The sequence below is a fragment of the Rhinopithecus roxellana genome, chromosome 14 (assembly GCF_007565055.1).
Source record: "Rhinopithecus roxellana isolate Shanxi Qingling chromosome 14, ASM756505v1, whole genome shotgun sequence".
Taxonomy (NCBI): domain Eukaryota; kingdom Metazoa; phylum Chordata; class Mammalia; order Primates; family Cercopithecidae; genus Rhinopithecus; species Rhinopithecus roxellana.
Genome location: NC_044562.1, coordinates 110,687,489 through 110,713,586, shown reverse-complemented (window position 1 = coordinate 110,713,586; position 26,098 = coordinate 110,687,489). Strand labels below are relative to the sequence as shown.

Below are 26,098 nucleotides of genomic sequence, written 5' to 3'. Positions count from 1 at the left end.
TCATGCAAACTCCAGTGTTAACAGCCTTTGTCTGGAGTCCTGAATGGACTGTGTCTAACTAAATCACTGTGTAATCATAGATCCTTTGTGATTTCACATTCTCATCTTACAGTCAATTTTTATTTCTCTGATGTGGCATGTTGTGTTCAGTAGCTTATCTGAAAACATCAATACTGTTTTGAAAGGATAAAATCAAATTGTAACAGTTTATGTTTCCATAATGTGTTCATAGCCTAGGGAAAAAGTGATAAATAGGAATACTATTTCACTGTATTGCCATGTTATAGACATTGGAAACATGATTCTGCCTCCATATTCTCTCCAAAGTAGCTCAGCTGGATTTATTTTTATATATTTATAAATCAACAGCTAATAGACCATTAGAACAGCATTAGTGTACATCCAGATGACAGAAGAGATTGTAAAATAAGTGGAGAAGATTTTATGACTTTCCCTGCTTTCATGACAGTAAATAATGTCTTCTTGCTTTTATATGACATAAAAGTAATCTTACTTTTATACGATAGAAACACAAAGAGAGATGTTAACTTCATGCATCATATTTTAAAATGTTGACATAAGCCTAAAGGTTTTACACATTTCAAAAAGTCTATCCTTGTGGTAAAGTACTTGAGTAACCATTCTCAACTTTGGCTACACATTTGAATTTCCAAAGATTTTTTAAAAGTATCTTCATCTGTAGACACATTCAGACACTTTAATCAGAATCTCTGTGACAGAAACTCTCACACCTATAGTTTTTTGAGCTCGTGAGATAATTCCAATGTCCAGCCAAGATGAAGAACCACAGATATATTATCATAGAATTAAAAAAAAATAAACTTTCGCTTCCTTGCAAGTATTACAAATTCAGCATGTCAATATAGTGTTAACTGTTGCCATGATAAAGCTTATGATTTCACTGGAATACCAGATTTCAGGTTCTTGATTCGGACATCAAATATTCCTTTCAAATTGATGAAAATTTCTATTGCCATCTGCTACTTTTACTCTCAAAGTTAATTACATATACATTGTGCACCACAATAATGTCAATTCTTGCTAATCCCATTTAGATGTTTATGTAAAAGAAAACAAATAATAACTTCATAAGACATGTTGCTAAAAGAGTTATTTGGTCTAAATGTACATAATTTCAATTAAAGCTGACATTCTATGCTTAGTTTTAATGAAGTGATCCTAGAGAAATTGATATTTCCTTATCTGATATAATGATATATATATTTGAATGCAAGATTTTGGCACATTTTAATATGCTTTATTTTTTCCTAATTTTTCCAATTAATTTTTTTACAATTAATGTTATTTAAAACTTTTGATACAGCATATAAAAGAATTTCAGGCAGAAATCATTAGTATTACTAAATTATTTTTGTTGCATTATTATTACTTTATTATAGTACTGAAAGAAGTATGCAGCTTGAGACTTGTGTTCTGTGAAATGAAACTTTGAAATAGCCAACTTTGAAAGTCCTTTCCAGTTCCACCATGTGGAGATTATGAGCTTTACTTTGCAGTGTATACCAAGCAATATCTACCATACATTTCAGATAAGACCTTTGAGCTTGCCTACCTTAATCTTATTATGCAAAAGGTATAAAAACTGAGGTGAAAAGTGGTGAAATTATCCTTCTAATATCACAAAGAACAAATTGTCTTGTATCAGGGGGAATAGATTATTAGCCAAGTTCTATCTATTTGTTCTATTTGAAGTACTTATCCCCACTTCCATCATTTGTTCCTTGTTTATGTTGTTCTTGCTTGTTTTGAATTGTTTCTGGAAATATCAGTGAGTTAAAAACTCTGCCAGCTTTATATATATATATATATATATATATATATATATATATAAAATATTATAACATTAGATATTATTTATGTTATGTAGTGTAACATATAGTTTATTTTAAAGGTTTTTTAACTATACAAAACTTTAAATGCATTTTCTTATCTAAACAAAAGAAATTATTGTATTCACATGTGCTAAGATGTGCAGTTTTTTCATTTTAAGTGTCTGAAATTAGCATGAGTTTTACAAACATGGTCATAGCTGTTCATATAGCTGTTGTTTCAACTAAATTATGTGTACTCTTTGTACTGTGTGTATTGAGTTTAATTGTCATTCACTATTTTTTCAAAAAGATTACGTTATGGTTCACTATTAGAACCAAAAGTTATTGTCTGAAAAGAACAAGATACAAAAGAACATCAGGAATTAAATTTCATATGATTAAACAAAGATTTGTTACTGGAGGCATCATTACAATCCTACATTTGCCTGCTAATCAACAGCTGACTGATTTATATGGCTTTTTTCTTATCATGTCAACCAAGGACCAGGAGTGTTGGCACCACCAAGGATGGTGTTATAAATATTCATTGCAGTTCATTGCACCACAGATTCCTCAGAAGTAATGAAGATCATAACTCTTGCTTACATAAATCTATGCATTTAGGATAACTGGATAAACTGACATAGAAAATAACTAATTTGTATCACTTTAGATTAATAGTACAGGAGTCTTTGCTGAATGACTTTTTTCAACTTTATTGAGGCATATTTGACAACTAAAAGTTATATATACTTAAAGTATACAACTTGATGTTTTGATACACATAAACATTGCAAAATGATCAAGTTAACATGTCTATCACCTCACATTTTATGATTTTTTTTGATGTGGTGAGAACTCTTAAGAACAATTGTCTTAGTATATTTCAACTACAGTATACAATACGGTATTATTAATTATAGTCACCATGCTGTGCATTAGATCTCCAGAACTTATTCATCCCCCATAACTGAACCTTTTTACCCTTTGATGAATGATTGTTTACATAGGAAGAAGAGGAATAATTAATTAAAATATTAGCCCTATTTTATTTTTATGCTACATTAAATAGTGGAAGTTTTCTGTCATTAACAGCAAACTAATTCACTAGCTGCATTAACAGCAAACTAATTCACTATAAGTTTGACACATAAAATGAATACTAACTTTGTATTCATTTGTGAGTGGATTTTTTTTTTTTTTTTTTTTTTTTGAGACGGAGTCTCGCTGTATTGCCCAGGCTGGAGTACAGTGGTGCGATCTCAGCTCACTGCAAACTCCATCTGCTGGGTTCACGCCATTCTCCTGCGTCAGCCTCCCGAGTAGTAGCTGGGACTACAGGCGCCTGCCACCGGGCCCGGCTAATTTTTTTTTTTTTTTTTTTTTTTTTTTTTGTATTTTTAGTAGAGACGGGGTTTCACCGTGTTAGCCAAGATGGTCTCAATCTCCTGACCTTGTGATCCGCCTGTCTTGGCCTCCCAAAGTGCTGGGATTACAAGCGTGAGCTACCGCGCCCGGCCTGTGAGTGAATTTTTTTAATCACAAAGTAAAGCTTGATAAAAATACTTTAAGATGCTAGATCTAAATATCTGCTTTTAGTTTGACATTTTAAATCATTTATTTAATTGTTGGCATTTAGTGTAACATACAAAAAATGTTGATTGAAAAAATATTTTTTAAAAAACGATGCTGAGTAGACTTTATTGACTGTAATCCTTGAGTGAAGCCACTGGCTGTTGGCTGTTAGACTGCTTTGAGCCTGTTTTTTCCAGCTATACTTCTTTGAGGAGGAGGATGATCTTTACCTTACTCTTGACTTTGCATACTGAAAGTGATTAGGTTTTTTAATGAGGCAGAAGAATAGAAATTTGAGAAAAATGGTAGAGAAAACCCTCTCATTTACCAAGACGACTTTCTAAGTTTATTTAGTGATGAGCTACTTGGAGATACAAGTCAAATGATAAAGTTCTTGGAAATCTTTTGAATCTTGCCACCAGAAGGGAAAAAAATGGCAATAAATCCAACCACTTTTCTCATGCCTTACATGTTTATTTTCCTATATGCACAGTATCTTTTGTATTCTAGATGCTTAATAAATCTTTTTCAAGTAAATGTATGCTGGAAAATGTTGTAATTGAGGTAAATGGACATTTTTAGCTGTCTGTATTACAGAAGACTTTATTGACTAGGTGATCTTTTAGATGGTTTTAAAAGATAATGAAGATCTTAACTGGCACACAATCAAATATTTATTATATGCCTTCATCTTCCACATTTTATTGTATTTTTTTTCACTCCCTTGTGAAGGAAACTAATTTCAACAATGCCGTATTGTGTCATGCATTAAGCCAGTCATAAGTAGCAAGAGGTATCTGATTCAGTTTATATTATTGTGTTAATTATCTAGCTCTTCAGAATATTTTACATGAAAAATAACCTCAGGTAATACACTTCTGTTACTGCTCCAGAAACCTTTTGAGGATTTTTTATATATATATATAATCTGTAATCACATTGATTTAAAATGACATGACAGAAATGCCTGAATGTTGACAAGGTGATGGGAGCAACAAACACCTGCCTGTTAAATTTGGGCTCACCACCTACAGCACCATACATATCACTTATCCAAGTGTACCCTGACTGATTACTTGAAAAGAAAAATCTGGACTTCTCTGGATTTATAAGCAAAGTCAAAAACATTTTCCAAAATATAAGTTCTAAAACTAGTAATAATTATGGCGTAGCCCCTTACTAATTACTGTGCACCAGGGACCAGCAGCCTCTAAATCATCTCGGAGCTTTTCAGAAATGCAGAAACTTCACCCAAGACCTAGTGAATTAGAATCTGCATTTGAATGAATCTCTAGGTGATGCTGAAATGGAGGGGGTGGGGGCTGGTTATAGGCACAGGATGGCAGGCCAGGGTGGTCTTGGGAAATGCAACATTTGGTCAGAAAATGCCATCCTCACACAGGGTCTGTCGGGGTGGATCCCTAGCCAGGGACCACACCTTCCTCTACCCAGCACTTCCCTTCCCCACTTCCATGTCATTTAAAGGGAACACGCTCTTACCTTCCCAGCACTTCCATATCCATGACTGTGCACATTAAAGTTTGAGAAATGCTGGTAGTTCATTCCCTTTCCTGATCTCCAAAACATAAGGAAATTTTAGATGCCAGGATGCATTTAGTAGATTCTGAATCTAAAGGAAACCTAAATCTTTCCCTGGAAGTAGATATTGTTTATAGCATCCTCAAACGGAATTGAAAGCATACATGACTAGATTTAGGACAGAAAAATCTGTTTTACATACTTCAAAATCCTTTGGGCCCGTGTCTGTTTATGTTCCTATGAGTTCTTGAGTTATACATTTTTATTAACAAAGAATAAAATTATATTCACTAAATGAACTCCTTTGTACCTGTTGTACCAGGTCTTTTATCAAAAGTTTCAGAATGTTATTTTATATTTCTTAGGTTTTTCTTAGACTTGTAGAAATCATGCTGCTTTGTTCCCTGCAGGAGTTAAAATAAAAATATTAGTAATTATGCATATTTAATTTTCAGAATGCCAACTCATAGCACTTATAAAAGGGAAATGATTTTAGATATTCATAAAACATTTCCTTAGTAAGGGGCTTTCAAGTTTGAAGTTGTGCTATTATGGATATTTCTTTTTATAATAATCAGGATAAAAAATGCATTTATTAAGATCCCCCTTCTTTCCTCTTTTTCAGATGTAAGACAAAAGTCTACCCTGATGAACTTCCAAACACAAGTGTAGTCATTGTGTTTCATAATGAAGCTTGGAGCACTCTCCTTAGAACTGTTTACAGTGTGATAAATCGTTCCCCACACTATCTACTCTCTGAGGTCATCTTGGTAGATGATGCCAGTGAAAGAGGTACAAGCTGTTTTTTTTTTTGTTTGTTTTTTTTTTTTTTTGTATTAGAAAGCTTTGTTATAGCCAAAAAGATAACTAGGCAATTATCTATATTTGCATTATAACTTTACTAGCCCTGCCACAGCCTATCAAATTCTCATCAATAACCTCATTAATGCCAACTCTAGAAGCAAATAACTAATTCTTTCACTTTCTCTCATGATTCTATATGGTTCTTACTAACCTAAAAATTCAGCCAAAATGACTTTCAAAAATATATCTTTTTTTCCAACTCAATTGATTATATTATTGAGTATTCATATGGTTTTATGGATACACGACATTAATTAACTAGTGAAATCTCTATTATTTTATATCTAAGGCAAAAAATACTGATAGGAGTTGGCCACCATTTCTGTGTGTTGAATTTCCATCTTGGTAGTATCTCTGCTGTTTCTTAAAACAGTTTCAAAAATGTTTCTTATAAATTCTTTTACATGTTACAGATTTTCTCAAGTTGACATTAGAGAATTACGTGAAAAATTTAGAAGTGCCAGTAAAAATTATTAGGATGGAAGAACGCTCTGGGTTAATACGTGCCCGTCTTCGAGGAGCAGCCGCTTCAAAAGGGCAGGTCATAACTTTTCTTGATGCACACTGTGAATGCACGTTAGGATGGCTGGAGCCTTTGCTGGCAAGAATAAAGGAAGACAGGTAAGAATTTATGTGTTATGTCTCCCTGGGTTATGACTGAACCTCTTAGGACAGTTCCAGATGTCCATCAGAATTTGTCTTCCAAGTTCCTATTTTTAGAAGGCTTATTTTATAGCTTTTCTTAAAAGCAGGTTTTCCCACTTGCTTGGTAAATAAGACTGCTGTATTCATGCTGGACATAGATAGTTGATTAAGAAATAGTGAAACAATTCAAGTTATAAAAAACATGTTAAATTACTTTTTAGGTGAAGGAATTAAATATAATCTAAAATAGTATAATTGTGTTACAAAGCACATTTTCAAAGCACCTTTTCGTGTTCTCACAACTACCCTGTGAGGTAAGTACTGTAGATATTCTTATCTATAACTCATAATGGGGAGGAACTAAGAAACTACATCTAACTTGCTCCAGTCAATGGAAGTGCTGGGAACAATTCAGCTCTTTCCAGTTCTCTGCCAGTGTTCTCTAAACTACACCAGCACCCTTAGTCAGTCTAGTTCAAATTCACCTGGAATGTCTTAAAAATGCACACACATACATGCACACACACAGCACTGAAAAAAAATTATAATTAAAAAAAGGAAACATGAGAGCACAGCTATAAGAATATGTTTAATTATTTCAACAATATTGTCACCTTATACATACACATTTTGAAATCTGGAAAATTGAATAAATAGCACTTTATAGAAATTAAGAATCCTTATACATACCTGCAATTCCTTCTGTTGTTGATGAAGTACAAGTGTTTTTTTGCAATTATTTATAAACACTGGTGATAAGAGAGTATAATTTCTAAATACCTAATGAAGATAACTAACACTGAATGTTATCTGATACAATAACAACACATTACATAACACCTTATTTGCATAGTCATTTCGTCTATAGTAGAAAAGTCCTTCTAGAATTGACGTTTTTAATTAGACACTCAAGATAGGAACTACTTAGTATGAGCTAGTCCAGCCACATCACTTAAACAGCAGGATTTGGTACTTGCCAGAAAGATGGATGGAAGCTGTCAGTAAAATGAAGCACAACAGTTGAAGAAAGCGGTAGGAACCTTTTAGTCCATAGAGTGTCGTACATGGCTAATAACATTTTTCCACTCTGTGTATTGTGCAGTACCCACAGGACAATTTAAGACTGGCAAAGTGAAATGAACTTAAAAATGAATTTCCTGGCAAATTTTGGTATATTATGCTGTTTTTTTTTACACACGTGTTTTATATTCAACTCAATGCGCTTTTAATATTTCAATACGGTTATGCATAGGCTATTTATTTTTTTGATCTAACAACATAATTACACTGTATTTGCATATGATGAACCCTATTATCTTGTCCTGATTATAAATTTTAAAACTACCATAAATAGATAGTCTGTTCAAGGTTTTTAGACCTAATTTCTTCTCCTCACAAGTTAGATCATTAAATCTAATAAAGGAAGTGAGAAAAATATTGATTTTTCTGGAGTCCAGAGTCACCAAGAAGCTTTCCAAAGGCTACAGGAGTCTTGTTGATTGCAGATAAGTTGAAGCTCTGGTCAATTTTGTGGAATATAAGACCTCAATTGAAAATGAGTATTGGTGAAACTGGTGTTACAAAACAAGTAAATAATGGACATTTATGTGCTTTTCATATCTGGAGATGATTCAGAAGCCTATTTGTATATTTACCTTCTACCAAATATGAAAAACCAACTCTGGTCTTCAGAATTAGCTACAACCAGTATAATTTGAGTAGGACTGAATGTTTACTTGTGGAAATCACAGAAGTTTGATCCCATAATAAAATAAATGAACAGGGGTTAGATCAAGAATTAGAGAAGGCACAACATGGATTAAAAGTGTACCTAATGATTTTCCCAAATGAAATTTTCTACCATAGAAAGCTACCATTAAGAACACCAACCTTTTGGCTCTTACTTTAAGAAAAATGGGATAGGCCAGGTGCGGTGGCTCGCATCTGTAATCCCAGCATTTGGGACGCCAAGGCGGGTGGATCACCTGAGGTCAGGAGTTCGAGACCAACCTGGCCAACATGGTGAAACTCCGTCTCTACTAAAAATACGAAAATTAGCCAGGTGTGATAGCAGGCGCCTCGGGAGGCTGAGGCAGGAGAATCGCTTGAACCTGGGAGGCAGAGTTTGCACTGAGCTGACATCTCCCCACTGCACTCCAGACTGGGTGATAGGGCAAGGCTCTGTCTCAAAAAGAAAAACAAAAAAAAGGATAAAACACCAGAGATTGAAGTTGCTTATCTTTCCCTATCTTAAGCTATCGTCTAGATTATAAATGTAAACTCTCAATTTGAGGACATTTTACTCAGAAATTGTCATGACCCTATCATTTTTCTTAGGAATCATTTACTTATACTGACAGATTATGATTTTATTGTTGCTGTTTGTTGATTTTTGTTTGTTTTTCCTAGTAGGTGTTTTCTCCATGAAGATGTCCTCAGAACTCTCTAAACTAACACACCCTACTTGAAATGCAAACTACCAGATCTAATTTGCCGTCATCCCTTCCTCCCTCCCTGAATGCTATTGCGTTTCAATGGGTTATAGCTAAAATGATACCTAATCTCAAAGCAGCTCTACTAATCATGCTGTGGGTGGAGGTTTGATGAAAAGTAGACCCTGCTCATCTTGCTAAGTTAGTGCTTAGAATGCATTTGGAAATAGACTTGAAGGTCAATTAGGGTATTTGATTAGATTTCAAATGATAGCACAAAGTAAACTGTAAGGAATATATGTTCAAAGGAAATAATTCCATGGACTAATAGGATAAAATGAAGCTAAGGCATATTAAAGTAACAAAATAATTACATTTCATCATATCAACTATAATCAGTTTGGAGAAGATAATGTAACATTTTAATTATCATGTGTCTATAAATTGGTTTTAATTTTTCTGCAGGAAAACGGTTGTCTGCCCTATCATTGATGTGATTAGTGATGATACTTTTGAATATATGGCTGGGTCAGACATGACTTATGGGGGTTTTAACTGGAAACTGAATTTCCGCTGGTATCCTGTTCCCCAAAGAGAAATGGACAGGAGGAAAGGAGACAGAACATTACCTGTCAGGTATGTATATCATCTCTCTTGAAGATTATGTATATTCCCATAAAAATTAAGGAATATTATAAATTTCTGTTCTAATGTTTAATTATTTAATCGTATCCTTATTATTCAATATACATATACATTATGACCCTTTACATAATCATATAAGGATCAATGACAATATTAAATCTAATTTAAATTAGTATAAGCAAACTTAAGTATTGGCAAAAATGCTAAATATCTTTTGAAGGTTTATGCATTCTTATATTCAAAATATATTTACTGTGAATTTTCTATGTGATAGAAATGTGCTAGCCTTGACATTTCAAGTAGATGTATGTCTTACCTTAAAGTATATGGCTTACAATAGAAATGTTCTCAAAACTGAAATAGCCAAAAATGTTTTGCTGAATATTCTAAATATATCACCTTTAAACAGCTATCTTCCTTATAGATTCCATGGGTCCATTTGGAAAATGTTAATGTATTCAAAATTTCAAAGGGTTTAGTGCCCCAAATTACTTCAAATACTACTTAAGTTGAAATATTGATTAGTGAAATATGGGCTTACTTGTAATAAAAAATATGATATACATCTTGAATTGTCTGTATAAGCATTACCCACTTTATTAGCACAAAAGTATCATCTTCATACTTAAACACATTGTGGACCTCTTACCTGAAACTAAAAATTGATTTCCTGAAAAATACTTGGGGAAGTATTCACTAGTTTAGTTCTTTAAAGATGAATTTGGCAAATCATCCTTTCTTTGGAATGTGAGAGAAATACCCTGACATTCTAAAACCATACACTTTAAGTCCTCACTTAGCATTGTAAATGGGTTCTTGGAAACTGCAACTTTAAACAAAATAACAAAAAACACTGTCATCAATTTTATAATGGAGGAACATTGAATTAAAGGATGTTACTTGAGGACCTTTTGTTTGTCATTTCACTTAAAGTCACAATAGCATTAAGTGAAGATTTACTGTATGTAAAATCCATGATCTGAACAAGAATGCCTGGTAACCTACTGAAGGGATGACTTATCTATTGTCACCTACTTAATTATATAATGAATTAATTAAAATTAAACTCTAAAAATTGGCTAATGGAAGAGAGTGGCTAAAGTTGTTTGTTACTGAACAATTAAATATTAGAGATGTTAACTTCTAAAGGAGCTCTATTACATCAAAGAGAAAAATAAAATGTGACTTCTAACATTTGTATAAAGTCATGTAAGTTATCATGTCAATATTTAAAATGTAACTTAGTAGTCTTAAGTCTTGTATGATCTTCAAATTCACCAAGTCTTATTGATACTTAACCTTTAACAAACTGGGAAAATATAGTGGCTCATGTTACCATCATTTATTAGATATTCTGTTTTCCCAAATTGTTTTCATTTAGTGTTAGCTGATATTTAAACTTTAGATCCCATGTGAAAACTATCAGAATGCTACACTTACATATAGATAATGTTTTTATTCATTTGAAAATGCTGTTTATAAGAAGGCATGTTTATACTCATTTAAAAAAACACATTGGCAAAAGACATGCTTTATTTATGTTCTCACAGAGTCAAACAGAAGATAACTAAGAGGTAGCCAACATTCATAGTAAGAAATTACTGATCTCATTCATAAAATAAAGATCTATGTAGAAATCAATCATTATTACTCATCTTTCATTAACTAAAACAAAAGCTGAATCATCTAACTTGCTATATTTTAAACATAATTTATGTGGTTGTATTACAGTAGCATGAGAACTGATAAAATCTCAGTATATTTTGTTTGCTTCAGTAACTGCACATCATTTTATTTTCTAACACGCTGAGGAAGCTGAAGCAAGAGAAACAGAAACCTCAGTCTTTGCTGAAGTTTCTAGCTTTTTGTGGCAAAAGGTTAATTAATTCATGGGCTCGGTTGTAACAGCCTGCAGGTAATTTTCATCAGCATAGCTCTAATGTGAACCTTCCTTCTACTTGTAATCTATTGCTTGAAGCTGTGATCATTTTGCTCACAGTCATACAAACAGATAAATCATTCTAGATGTTGAAGACAATTTTTTTCCTACTTGATTAACAGAATTCTGAATAGCTAAAGTGATGAAAATGAAACTGAAATTTTAGTTTTCTTAGTGGTATGCTTTATTTAAAATGTCAGTGATGACAGAACTTTGTAGTCACCATAATTGGCTAGTTATCATTTAGAAATACAATCATGCAACTGCTTATGTTGAAAGCCAAGTTGAACTTGTGACCTAAATCGGTTATACTACATCTAAAGTAAAGCTTAACGTGGTGGTTCTTATTTTTCTGTTGCCAACTTCTGGGCTTTGGTATTTTCATTTTCATAATAAATGGAGTTTGTGAAATATTTGTTAATGTTCATATTATAACTATGGAATGATATACATAATTGTGAATATATCATTTTCTGTAATCAGTAAACTTTTCTTGACATTTAATAATCAAATTATATTACTTTTCAAGAATATTTCAATTATGTGTGCAACAAATAGTACCTTTTAAACTGGAGGTCATAAACTAGGAGCTTTTGTGCCAAATATTCTCTATAGAAGTGTTTTATTTGGCATACGTAGTGTTTTACATTTTCAAAAATTACCAACACTTTAAAATGAGATATTTTAAATAAAAATCTGTATTTCCATCTACTAATAAGTCAGAAGGTCTTACTACAATGGACCAGGATTCTTACCTGGCACCATCAGGTGGACTTTAGTAGAAACTGCCCATGTAGAAATGGCATGAAAACTTATCCCAATCTCCACAACTTCTTCTAATTATGTTCCTGACTCTGAGGCTGAGGGTCATTTGGTATTTGTCATCATTCTTGAAATTGAAGAAATATTTATCTGCACCTGTGTCTTGAGGAAAGGGGGAAAATATATTTATTGCAACAAATCCACTTTATATAATTATCTTTATTTGGCTATAATCTTTTAAAGTTTTGACGCTGGTCTTAGAGGCTACTGCCTGGGATATGGCTGAGTTTGAAACTCATCAAGCATATCACCCCTGTATAACTATGCATATACATTACCTAATGGAATAGGCAGCTAGTAGTAAAGTAACCTGATAATGCAAATAATACTCTAGATCATTTAATTAATTTGGGGATGAGTTATGCATTTTTTCCTAACACATGTAAATGGGAGGTGATTTGGTTTAGGCTATTGAAATAAGTTTGATTCCATACAAAAACAAACATACAAACTGTTCTATTTGTATTCCATGCGTACAAACTGTTAGGCACTGTGCTAAGTTCTGCACATACAAACATGGATAAGGCAACCTATGCTGTCAAGTTGCTCACTGTCTGGCACTGGCCACAGGTATGCTGGATGAGGGAAAGAGTCTAGTGTAAATGGTCCAAGTATGGATGTACAGGAATAATTATGTCTACTACTAAAGTGGTGTGAACCTCTAGAAATGAGCCTGGCTTAAGTCTTATTGATTGCTTTAGTCTCTTAATTATGCCCTGTAAGTGAACCTCAAATAATTATAAAGATATTCATTTCCACTTTAATTTCACCCTGATTAAAATAGATTTTTTAAATTAAAAACCTACCGGTAATTTCCAAGTGAATTTACCTTTTTTTACCCTTCACATCTTACCTTATGGACTTTTTTACATTTAATCATCATTAATATTTTTAATATGACTGCCTTCATTTTTACTTCGAGTGCCATGTTGAGTATATTTCTAAAGTAAAACAAAAGAGTTTTAGATGTTCTTTTAATTCTGATATAGTAGTAAATCAAATGTAAATGTTATTGGTTTTTATTTCAGACCTATTATACCTAATATTATATTCCTTTTTGTTAGCATTCACTTTATTTCATGCATTTATTTTTCACTCAATTAGAATTAGGAGTTTATGAAGATCAAATAAATCAAGTAACATCATTAGTATCTCTGAATATAATTGTGAAAAACTCATGGAATGTTCACATATATTATCTCCTCTGTCATTCTAGTGTGATCATATAAGAAGCATTGAAGCTAGCCTTGGAGGATCTGGTTTTATTTCAAGCTCTTCCAATTAAGAAATTACCTAGTCTTCACAACTATAAAATGGAAAATTATTCTCCCTACTTTGCTTAACTCATGAAGTGCTATAAAATATTGAAATGAGCAATGTCCTTGATATGAATTAGATTTTAAATTTATATCTGATAATGTAACATATATATATTGCAAAATAAATGTGACAAGTACCTAAAAGGATAAAGAAGCAGAACACCAATGAGCCACCTCTTTTAGAATTTGGTTGTATTTTCTTCGAAGGCTTTTCTATTCAATTTTTCTACAATGTAAAAGTTGATATATCATCAATATTTTTCTATGCCATTAATTTTTTCCCCACATAGGTTTTAATGGCTGCTAATGTCTCAATTACTTATGATGTTTCCCTATATTTTTGTTGACTAAAGTTCATCAAGAGTTTGTTTGCACTTTATTTTTTTTACCAATTATTTCTTCTTCACCTAGTTTTTGCATACAAAGTGATTGCTTTAGAATTATGCATTTGAACATGAAATTTATTTTAATATTCTCGATACCTTCTGCCAATTTAATTCCTTCCCAAAAATATTATCACTGAATCAATTTATAATTTAACTAGTAAGTATAATAAATTAAAAACACAAATGTTACTCTTTAAAATCTTACACAAATATAAGATGAAGTTTCTTATGTTTAATAGTAATATAAAATTTACTTCTTAATTTTTATCAGATTGTATTACACTTTTCTCAATCCAACCATAATATACGTTTGAATTGGGGGAAAGAAACAGAAATAGATACCACAAAAGCCTTTAAAACACTTCTATAAAATGAAAGATACGAAAACAACAGCACAGGGAAAGGTCAACATTGTCAGCAGAACAAAGACTGAAAGAAAGAACTAACTTTGGAATGCTCAACTAGTAACGCTCTTGCTTACTCCTGTTAAAATCTATTGCATGTTGATTGAGAGAAGTAAAAAATTCTCTCCTCAAATAAAAATATTTGAATCTATATTCTATGAAAAAGAAGAGTACTTTTATATTATATTACTTTCTAATAGCCTAGGGGATAATTTGCAAGACTTTCTTAGCAACATGTTGGGATAAGAAAACTAGGGTAATAGAGTGGTAAGTTAAATATTACATTTATATACTGAATAATTTTATCACGTTAACCAAAATATTTTATGACATCTGATCCCAGCTGGCCCCATTGTTTATTTTGATCCCTCGTGAGCATGAAATGAAAGTAAAATGAAAGATTAAAATTTGCACCAATTGCTGTACATCGTTGTGGAAGCTTAGGGTTTTATCAGGTCCTAGGAATTATTAAAAAGGACTTAGGGGAAAAAAATAACTACTCCTTTATTGGAAATATAGATTAAAGCAGGCACAGGTTAAAGTATTTGATTCCCATGCTTATTGGTAAGTGGGTTCTTTGGCAGCAAAACAAATCATTTGCCCATACTAAGCAGAACATTATATTTTTCTTATTCCTTAAAAATAACACAAATTGTTTGTGTTCCATAGACTCTGCAGGATTTTAGTAAGCTTCCATGTCCAGAACCTAAGCCAGCATAAACTCTTAAAGTAAGTTTCTTCTCTACAGAAAACCACATCTTCATACCCAAACATAGGTTCAGATGATTGTAATAGTGTGTGGTATCCACCAAACTTCCCATTTTTAGCTGTAAAAACTTTAATTACATTCAGCATTTAATTATTCATCACTCTGATAGAAGAGCATTTGTGCCTCTGCTTCCTTTCTCTTTCCTCTGCTTTCTATTTTGGTTATACTGCATAGAATATGCAATAAAGAAGAGAAACTCTTAGCATTTCATTTCCTTTAGGTTCCTAAACCTGCAAAATGGTTAACCCAATAAAGCCATTCGGTTTTATAGTTAAAAAAAAAAATCAGACGTATGTGAAGATTTCAGCTATTCATGCTCATATTTGTAAATGTAAAAAAAAAAAAAACCTCATTTTTATTACTTATCTTTATTAATTTTGTAATCTATGGAAAATGTAATTAACACAGATCTAAATACTAACAGTGTAGATATTGTGTTATTTGAACATATAAATAATAGCCTAGAACGCACCTGTAGTCTCTCAAACATTCTTAGGAGTTTTTCTCCAAGGCCCTTGATTATTTGCAAGTAAGATTAAACAGAATCCTGATGTATCAAAAGAAAAAAATAGAAGGAATGATGTTTCAAAACTTTAAGAGAAATTGTTTCTGAAGGGCATGTCCAAAAATTCACGGGAAAACATGGTACATAAACATGGAGCCTGAAATCAGGAAAAATGTATTATTTTATGTTGTTGTTGTTGTTGTTGTTGTTGTTGTTTTGAGATGGAGTCTCGCTCTGTCCCCCAGGCTGGAGTGCAGTGGCGCGACCTCGGCTCACTGCAAACTCCGCCTCCCGGGTTCCCACCATTCTCCTGCCTCAGCCTCCGGAGTTGCTGGTACCACAGGCGCCCGCCACCATGCCAGACTAATTTTTTGTATTTTTAATACAGACGGGGTTTCACCATGTTAGCTAGGATGGTCTTGATCTCCTGACCTCGTGATCCGCCCGCCTCGGCCTCTCAAAGTGCTGGGATTACAGGCGTGAGCTACCCTACCCAGCCAGGAAAAATGTATTTCTAGTTACCCCAAATCTTTTGCTGTATAAGGTATATGGATGAATGGAAAGATGATAGATAGATAGATAGATAGATAGATAGATAGATAGATAGATAGATAGACAGACAGATAGATAGTTAGATAGATAGGAAAGAAAATAAAAGAAAGATGACTTTTTTATCCATGCTACCAATTAGTTAGGGGTCCTTGAACAAGTCACTTAAACACATTGCAACTACATTTTTTGACCAAAACTGTAGGGATTTTAGAGCTCTGAAATATTACATATCTGAAAATTATTTGGACCCGGAAAACAATAAAAATGAATCAACTTATAATCTTGGTAAACAGAGATGTTTCCCCTGTTTTTATAGATAATATCTAAAATGTATACTATAAGCTTTGTGCTGGTATTGTTTCAAGAGTGTTACATATATCTAGCTATGAAATCCAGACTTCTAACAACTAAATTTGGCTGCCTCTTGGGGTCTCCTTCCCTCTATACAGGGTGATTATCCCAGCGTGAAATACAGGATATATTGTCTTCTTGATGAAAATGCAGACATTACATTTTAGCATTACTGAATAATTAAATGTATTCTGTCACAATTTCTATTGATTTGCCAACTTCTGGTGAAAAACTCCAGCATTTTTTCATGTCAAATGCATACTTTTTTGAGACCTTTACTATTTTACATAGTTACAAATCTTCATATCTTAAATTCTAAAATACTATCAGAAACTGGGCACTGTGGCATGCACCTGTCATCCTATCTGAGACAGGAAGATTGCTGGAGGTCAAGAGTTCAAGATTATTCTGGGCAATATAGTGAGACCCAGTCTCAAAGTATAACTAAGTACATAAATAAATAAAATGCTATCAAACTCAACCCCTAAAACTCCTATTAAATGATAGAGCCTTTGAAAATCTTGGAATTAGTGAAGTCATCTTTGTTACTCATCAATTTCGCAGGTGCGAGCAAAGAACATTTTTGGAATTTCAGAAATAAAATTGCAGATAATTTTAACTTTCAAATAGATTGTTCTGTGGCTATAGGGATACATTACTCATTTGTTTATTTATTCAGTAAATATCCATCAATAGTCTCATACTATTATTATTGTGTTATTTATTTATTATTATTATATATTTTTTGAGACAGAGTCTCCCTCTGTCACCCAGGCTGGAGTGCAGTGGCGCAATCTCGGCTCACTGCAAGCTCTGCCTCCCGGGTTCAAGCTGTTCTCCTGCCTCAGCCTCCCGAGTAGCCGGGACTACAGTCATCAGCCACCAGGTCCGGCTAATTTTTTTTTTTTTTTTTTGGTATTTTTTAGTAGAGATGGAGTTTCACCGTGTTAGCAAGGATGGTGTTGATCTCCTGACCTCATAATCCACCTGCCTTGGCCTCCCAAAGTGCTGGGATTCCAGGCATGAGCCACCGCGCCTGGCAAATAGTCTAATACTATTAAACTAATGTATTGGATATGCTTATAGAAGTGGAGAAATGTACACAGAATTAAATATAATACTATATACAATAAGAATTGGCCGGTTCCTTGAGATAGACAGTGATAAGGGCTTATAGAAGAAAGTGGAAGGAGAAGAATATGTCTTGACTGAGGGAGCGGGGGGCAGGGGCAGTGTTGTTGAAGGTAGGCTGCCTAGAGTGTATAACATTTGTATTAGCCTAAGAATAATCAAGTTTGAACATACAAGGGGAGTTTTCAAAGAAAAATCCAGGTGACCAATGGATGTGAACAAATATACCGAGGTACAAAAACGTAAAGCAGTTACCAGTAACAGCTAAACAGTTTACATGCAGGCAAATAGTTAAAAGGGATTGGGAGGAGCTCATTGGGTAGTGCTAGATTAATGATGCCAGGATAAGAAGCTAGAATTTATTTCCTTAACATAGATTTTTGAACATCTGGTTAACATTTTTAGAGGAGCATTGATTTAGAGAAATTATTCTGGCTATGATTTTTAGGACAAATTTCAGAAGCAGAAGAATCTAGAGGCATCCAGATCCTCTCAGCATCTAAGCATCTTAGCATCTAAGAGGACCCCATTATTAGCAAACATAGAAGATAAAAGTAGTCACTATGATAACAGAGATGACTCAAAAATACTTCAGAAGAAAAAGAAGTCTTTCGGAAATAATTGAATTAGGCGCAAAAAATGTGGTTTTTCATTTTATATTAAGAGACTGGAAAGAAATACAAGACATTAAAAGAGAAGCAGATGAGTAGCAAATTTTCAGGTCTATGATATATACACTGAACAGAGTCAATGGAGTTTTTTGAAGGAATCATCTAGTGAGTAACTGCAAAAGCACAACTTATGCAGAGGAAACAAGTATGAAAGCACAGATTAAGAGTGAACCACACAGGTGACAGTGAAAGGTATGTGATGAGTGATCTGATCTTACCCAGACAAAGAGCATAGACAGAGAAAAGTGCCTCTGAGAGAACCTTGGGAGGACTACATTTCAGATGAGAGAAGAAATTATTAAATGCATATATCCACAAAATAATATTATGATGGTATATTGGACCCACCTGATAGATACGAAATTAAGAGCTTGTCCAAAGTCTGATAGGAAGGAAAAAGGAGAGGAAGGGAGTATCAATAAGAATCATAAAATTAACAGTCAAATTAGTAGAAGGGAAACCTCTACAGAACAACGCAATGGGAACTAGAAATGAAAATAATTTCAAGCAGGAAGGCTGATGAATTGTACTGTATACTTTCAGAAGAAAAAGTTAAAGACAGGTTATTGGAGTTCAGAATCAATGGGGACCTTTCAGAAAGAAGTTATTGTAGAGGTGGGAGCAGGATCTAGCTTTTAGTTAGAAGGTCAAAAGTTGTTAAGGGAGTGTGTAGAAATTATCCTTTCAAGAAGGTTACCAGTGAAGGGAATAGAAAATATATGTCCCTAGTTTGAAAGAGTAGTAAGGTGGAATGAAAATGTTTTTTGGTTTAGGATAGAACTTAATTCAGCAGGCTTGTAAGCTCAAGGGAACAATCTAGAAATCAAAGGCATAAAACATAAATGTTAATAGTCAATGAGCAAGGGCCTGAAAGAGCAGTCAGGAGAGAGTCTGTTGAGGCTACAAGCATGAATGCTAGCCGACAAGGAGAGGAAAGGAGGTATTCTTTTCCATGAGACAAGAGGAGAGAGGAGGCTATGAGGAAGACACATTTTTAAACACATTGAGCTAGAGATTGAAGGAGTTTAGATTTCATGATTGAAAGAGTTTGGATTTCCTGCATTTCCTTCATCCCCAGGTTGTTGAGAAGAGTCCAAAACTTTTGGAAAAGACTCAGGCCAAGTGTGGTGACTAACACCTGTAATCCCAGCACTTTGAGAGGCCAAGGTGGGCAGGTCATTTGAGCCCAAGAGTTCAAGAACAGCCTGAGCAACACAGCAAAACTCAGTCTCTACAAAAAATACAAAAAGATAGCTCAGTGTGGTGGTGCATGCCTGTAGTCCCAGCTACTCTGGAGGCTGAGGTTGGAGAATCACCTGAGCCTGGGAAGTCGAGGCTGCACCACTCACTCTAGCCTGGGTGTCAGAGTGAGACCCTGTCTCAAAAAAAAAAAACTCAGTTAAAAATAAGACAGGTAAACAAATAAACATAGATAGCAGGATTGTTAGCAGTTTGTGAATTAAGCAGAGAATCAATAATGTGGACTTGTCCTATAACCAGTTAACCACATCTTATTACTTTTCCAGTGTCTTAATAGCAGAAGTAAATGAAGTGAAAGGTAAATTCACCCAAGCACCAAAATTAAAAGAAAAAAAAAAAAAGAGAGATAATTGGAAACTGCAGAAAAGCAAGCACAGAGAACCAAGATTCCTAAGCTAGTGTTTTGCTGACATGGCAGAGCCTTGGAAATGGGTTGGGAGAAGGGAAGAAGAAATTCCTGAAAGTTGTTATTAATGTGAGACTAGTGCTTAACTAAGGAACCATAATCACCGATGAAGAATAAAATGACTTCTTATGAAAACAGGAGGAGTTAAAGAGTAAGAAATTAATGCTCTGAGGCAGATTTCAGTCAGTATCTTGGATATGAGGTAGTTCCAAATGGTTTTGAAACCTAAAGTGAGGGTATATATAGACAGAGGAGCCCAAGTTAAGTGAAGGACAGCAAGGATTTTGCTTAAATGATTAACATCAATAACAACAACAAAGATGAATTACCTACCCTGTTGATTAGGTGTTGGGAACTGTGTTAAGTGCTTTACTTCTGTTAACTCAGTTCATCTTTCCTACTTACCATGTGTGGTAGGTAGTGTTCACAGTCATTGAGCTGACTATTTCCCTCTTGTTCAATTGACTAAATTGGTTGTTTGGTTTGACATTGTATAGACACAACCTTGAAAAGCAAATAATTTCAGCGAATTAAACCATAATCAAGATTTTTCATTTTCTAGATGCTCTGAACACTTAAGGTTTACATAGGCATATATAAATATTTTATTAAGCATATTACAGGGCAGTTAACTTAGAACAGAACGTGTTGTATAACATTGGCTATGGCTATAGGTATTAAATATTATAAGGCACAATCTCCTTTCTGAGAGAGCTAACTGATACTGCAAACCCAAAAATCTGTCCAGGAGTATCTGTCTTCAGAAAATACAGGAGTTTCTTGAAGAATTGTAATTTTATCTTATTATTTTTATTATTTTCAAGCATAAGTAAAAATTATTTGAGTCATTGTCAATAGTATAAAAATAAACTATTAAGCATAGTTTATTTTTAGCCACTTACACATTTATCACATATAAGAATTATGACCAACTGTAAGATGAAATTCAATACATGTTATTTAAATCAAAATGTGCCAGTACTTTATCAGTAAGTAGATAAGTAGATAGGCACTCTGAACTGATCATTAAAAATGCATCACTTAACAATATTAAGCATTTGGTTGCATTATGATAGGATAATTGCAGCAATTTTGATTCCTAATTTTATCAAATAGACTCTCCAGCACTGTAATATCTTATATAGTTATTGCCATAGTGTTCCAAAACCCCCATCAGGTGAGAGTCATGGCTACTTCCTGATTACCATCTGCTTAGCTTTGTTAGTGTTTCTCATTATAACTCAGAAGGTCAGTGATACTGTTCATGATAGGAACCCAGCAAGATGAAAAGTAATAAAATAGCTCTGAGACTAAGCAAGGCTCTGCTACTCCAACTGATGGACAGTTAATTACCTGAGCATAAAACAGTGAGAGCACTGGGAGAAACAGAGAACTCTGCAATATGGTAGATGTCCAAGTACAATATTATTTGGTGGTTTTTCAGTGAACAATTCTGTTTAATTAAAACATGAGCATAACCTTTGGCAGAGGAGAATATAATTTTGACAAAAGCAAAATATTTGGTTTTTAACAGCCTCACAGACTGCTTAGATGAGCATTCCAAATCTCAGTTTCTATAGCAGTTTCTCACCCTTGGCAGTGCATTAGAATTACATAGAAACTTTACATAATACCACCGTCAGGCCCCCACCCCCAGCCAATTAAATCTAAATCTGTAGAGGGTGGTACTTAAGCATGCCCATCTTTTTTTTAGAGGTGCCTCAGGTCCTGCTATTGTGCTTTGAAGGTTGCAAACCACTATATTACAACTAACGTTCAAAAGTCATCATTGCCAGTATGGATCTATTTTGTGAACAACTACAATCTTCTTTTTAACTTTTAATATACACTGCTTATATATAGAAAGACTTGTGTAGTTCACTCATTATCTATTGTCTTTAATTCATCTTTTAAATTGACAATTAACTAATCCTTTAAAAAATTCACATCTGACTTCTCAGCTCTTATAGAAGAATTAAGAACGTGAAACCAAAAGGCATTTATTCCTAGGAAAAAGTTTTAGTAGAATCCCTTCGAAGTATCCTTTCAAACCTCTGAATAACAGAAATTCCATAAATCCTATGGGATTTATGTTTATCCATACAATTAGATGATTAATTCTATCATTTTAATTAGTAAAGAGAAGAATAAACAATTAGATGTAAAGCCCTTATGTTAAAAAATACCTTTGTAACTATCACTAGATACTTATTTTCTATAAACATTTTATAGAATTTATTTTTTTTTTCATTTTTAAATAGGCTATGGATCTCTTCAGGGTAAAACCATGTCCAAAGTTTTCTAGAGTTTACATAAAAATGATTTATATTGTGTGACCTAAGTTCACAACTGGTAGTTTCATGACCAGCTAACCACTTCAAGGACAGTGCAAAGGGCAGAAACTTCTCTTCACTATGATTTTCAGAGGGAATATAGAAGTCCCAGTCTTCCATGGCCAGTGTCACTTTCATGTATCTATTTGATCACCTGTAAGAAAAACAAAAACTAATTTGAATTTTACAGAAAATGTGAAAAAAATGCTATTTATTAATTTTAAAACTTCTTACACCTTGACTTTATGTTTCTAGTTTGAGATTTTTTTAATATTTAGAATGTCTCAAAAATATGTTCTACAGTCTCATTAAACTCCACACATTGTTTTCAAAAGATATTCTTTTCTTTTTGTTTTTTTTCAACTAGGACCCCTACTATGGCTGGTGGCCTATTTTCTATTGACAGAAACTACTTTGAAGAGATAGGAACTTACGATGCAGGAATGGATATCTGGGGTGGAGAGAATCTTGAAATGTCTTTTAGGGTAATTGCATTTTATTTTATTTTTTGACGCTGAACATACTATGCTGTAGCATGCACATACCAGACCCAGTAATTTACTGTCAAATCATTTTTGCTAAGTGATACAAATTACTGATCAATTGGTCATCTTAATACATATTTAGAAGATTTGACAGAGTCCTATTGCATGCAATATTTACTGTTAAATGGAAAATTATAGGTAATTTTTGTTTTCAAAAATAATGTTTTTATTCGCAGTAAAAATACATTAGGACTTTCAATTGCTGAAATAAAGAAGGGTTTTATTTTTTAATAATGTGTTACTCTATAAAATCACTTTGTGTTTTTGAACTGAAACTTGGAAGTATTTATGTAATCTGAATTTGCAACTACTGCCTGAGATTGTTTTCAGAAAACTTTAAGAATGAACTGTGGTCAAAGGAATTTGGATAATTCTGCAAGTAGTATGACCATTTTCACTAACATTATTGTTGGATAAATCAGTTTGAATAAAGCAAATTCATTTAATAAATGACCTTCCAAGTAAATAAAAATTGAGGAGTAAGTCTTTACAAATATGTTATTAGGAAATGTTTCATAATAATTTAAATAATATTTAAATAATTTTTTATATTCAAAAAATTTAAAAATGAAGACATAAGTTTGCTTTCATGCTAAGAAATTGATAAGCACTAACATAGTGGTTTTGTTTTTTCAAATCACTGCTTTTTTTCTACCTAAAATTCAGTGTAAACTATTTGTGTGTGTTTTTTGTTGTTGTTGTTGTTTTTGTTTTATGAGACAGAGTCTCCGTCACCTAGGCGGGAGTGGTACAGTGGCGCAATCAGGACTCACTGCAGCCTAGACCTCCAGGGCTCAGGTGATCTCCCCACCTCAGCTGCCCTGGCTGGGACTACAGGTGCGCAACACTACTCCTAGCTAGTTTTTTTCTTTCTTTTTTTTTTTTGTTTTTTCTATTTTTTGTAGAGACAGGGTTTTGCCATGTTGCCCAGCATGGTCTCAAATTCCTGGGCTCAAGCAATCCACCCCCCTCTGGCTCTCAAAGTGTTGGGATTACAGGCATGAGCCAGCACACCCAGCTTCAGTGTAAAATATACGAAACATTCCATCATTTTGCCCAAAATATTTGTACAATAAAATTATAAGAGTTTAGATATATTTATCTATGAAGTTTAAAATTTATGCCTTTTAATTTCTCATTTCAAAAGTAAAGTTTGTTTTTCATTATCATAATATAAATATGTGTGATGTTGTGTAAGAAAATGTTAAAATTTGAGAATGAATTACCTTGAATTTCTCTACTGTAGAATTCACTGGATCTTGGATAAATTATTTTAAAATCAGTAAGATGGCCGAGTTATATTACTATTTTGCCTGTAAACTTTCCTTTTAGCCAGATGTCTGAAACAAACCTTAGTTAATGGAATTTTATTATTTTTGCATTTGCCTATCTGCTTATATTCTCATGAAACTTGCCAAACCAAACTCAGCACCACACTCAGGAATATCTTCTTGCCTTCAGGTCCATGGACAGTAAATCTTTGCGGAAATTTTGAAGACATTTGAGAATCCAAAATTATTACCTGGTATAGTTCTCACAGTGAAAGAAGTAAGAGGTGACAGAAAAAGAAAAGAAAATCAGTATATTCAAAAGTTTAAAAACAATTTGCTTCTATTCTTAGATGTAATAATGAAAGAATTTACTCATTCATTAACCGATATTCTTTGGGTGCTATGCTGGGTTATGTAAGAAATAAAATCAACACAGAAATATTGCTACTATATAGGATCCTCTTGCTACTTTTTCTCTTGTCTTCCTAAAATTCGAATTCACCTCTTTCCTCCCTACCTATTAAGCTTGATTTTCTGCCAATGGACTCCTTTTACTTTTATCACATATGTCCCAGATTGGAGGGATGCTCTTTATCTAACTGATTGAGAGTAGAATTCAGAAAGAATTTAGTGGAATAATATGATAAACGAGGAGGACCTGATCATTAAATGTAACAGAGGTATAAATGTATAAAAAGGAAGACTTGAGGATATGATAGGTGAGGCAGATACCAGGGGTACAGAAGGAATGCAGCTAGGGGCCATAAGAATAATCAAATCCCTCAAAAATGACACAGGAGGGTTTCTGTAATTGATTTTTGTGATTATTAAGAAATAAAATACGTATCAATGACTGTTTTAAAACAATATCAAGTGTTTTAAAATGTATTATCTTTAGTTTCCATATGACTTTAATAGAAACAAAAGATGTATTTTGCTTTTTATTAGACTCTTATGTTTTACTTTCTTCTCTGTGACATGAATATGTTTGCTTAATAGTTTGTGCTGTAGCTGAGGAAGACATTGAATAAGGAAAAATGCTAGAATAGCACATTAGCAAAAGATTGAGACCCCTCATCTCTCTTTAGACTAATTTCATGACTTGATGAAATGAGAATATGTTGAGCATTTATAATCAGAGGGTTTGAATCTAATATCCAGCTCAATCATTACACAACAAATATACATTGAGCAAGTTATACGTTTCCAGGGGATGAGGCAACAAAGATGAATAAAGCATGATGCTTCTTTGCTCTCAAAGAACTACATTCCTGTGACAGAGATGCATAGGTGTTATTGTCAAGAAAATGTGATAATTTTCTTTATAAATTTTTATGTGAGTTTTTTTGGTCTCTGTCATGTGAGTATAGGTGAACGTAAACTCAACTGTAAAAAGGTGATTACAATAATAGTGAAGTTATTGTGGTTTTGAAGCTGTGGTCTACATAGGTTCTAGTCTAAGTAAAAAAGATAGAAATATTTAGGGCTTGCAAAATGTTAAGATTCTGACTGACCCCAAGGGATTTTAAGCCAAACTAAAGGAATACATTGCAAAGATTTATTTGTAACATATCACTTGATCATTGTACTTAAAGACATTTGAAAATTTTATGAGAGCTGTAGATTTCCTAAGAAAGATGTTTCCAACCTTTTAAAGACGACAGATTTAAATACAGTTTCAAAGGGTTTAAAAATCTCTTGAAACCTTAGGAGAAAGATCCTCAGCATATCATAATAGTGACTATTAGTATTTATACTAGGTAATAAGTGGAATAGCTAAGGGTTGACCCACAGCATTCTGACACCAAGGACTGTGCTGTTAAATACTGTACTCTTACCTCCTCATTAAAGTTCATCTCTCCATAACATAACAAACTTAAC

General features: G+C 33.3%; 1 protein-coding gene across 1 annotated transcript in view; it reads left to right on the top strand.

The window, feature by feature from the left end:
• GALNT13 (polypeptide N-acetylgalactosaminyltransferase 13) overlaps positions 1–26,098 on the top strand; it is a 605,545-nt gene that overhangs the window by 388,561 nt on the left and 190,886 nt on the right. The window contains exons 5-8 of the mRNA XM_030917104.1: positions 5,593–5,759; positions 6,245–6,452; positions 9,374–9,544; positions 22,769–22,886. Of these exons, the coding sequence (XP_030772964.1) occupies positions 5,593–5,759; positions 6,245–6,452; positions 9,374–9,544; positions 22,769–22,886 (664 nt within the window). The remainder of the gene's footprint in view (positions 1–5,592; positions 5,760–6,244; positions 6,453–9,373; positions 9,545–22,768; positions 22,887–26,098) is intronic.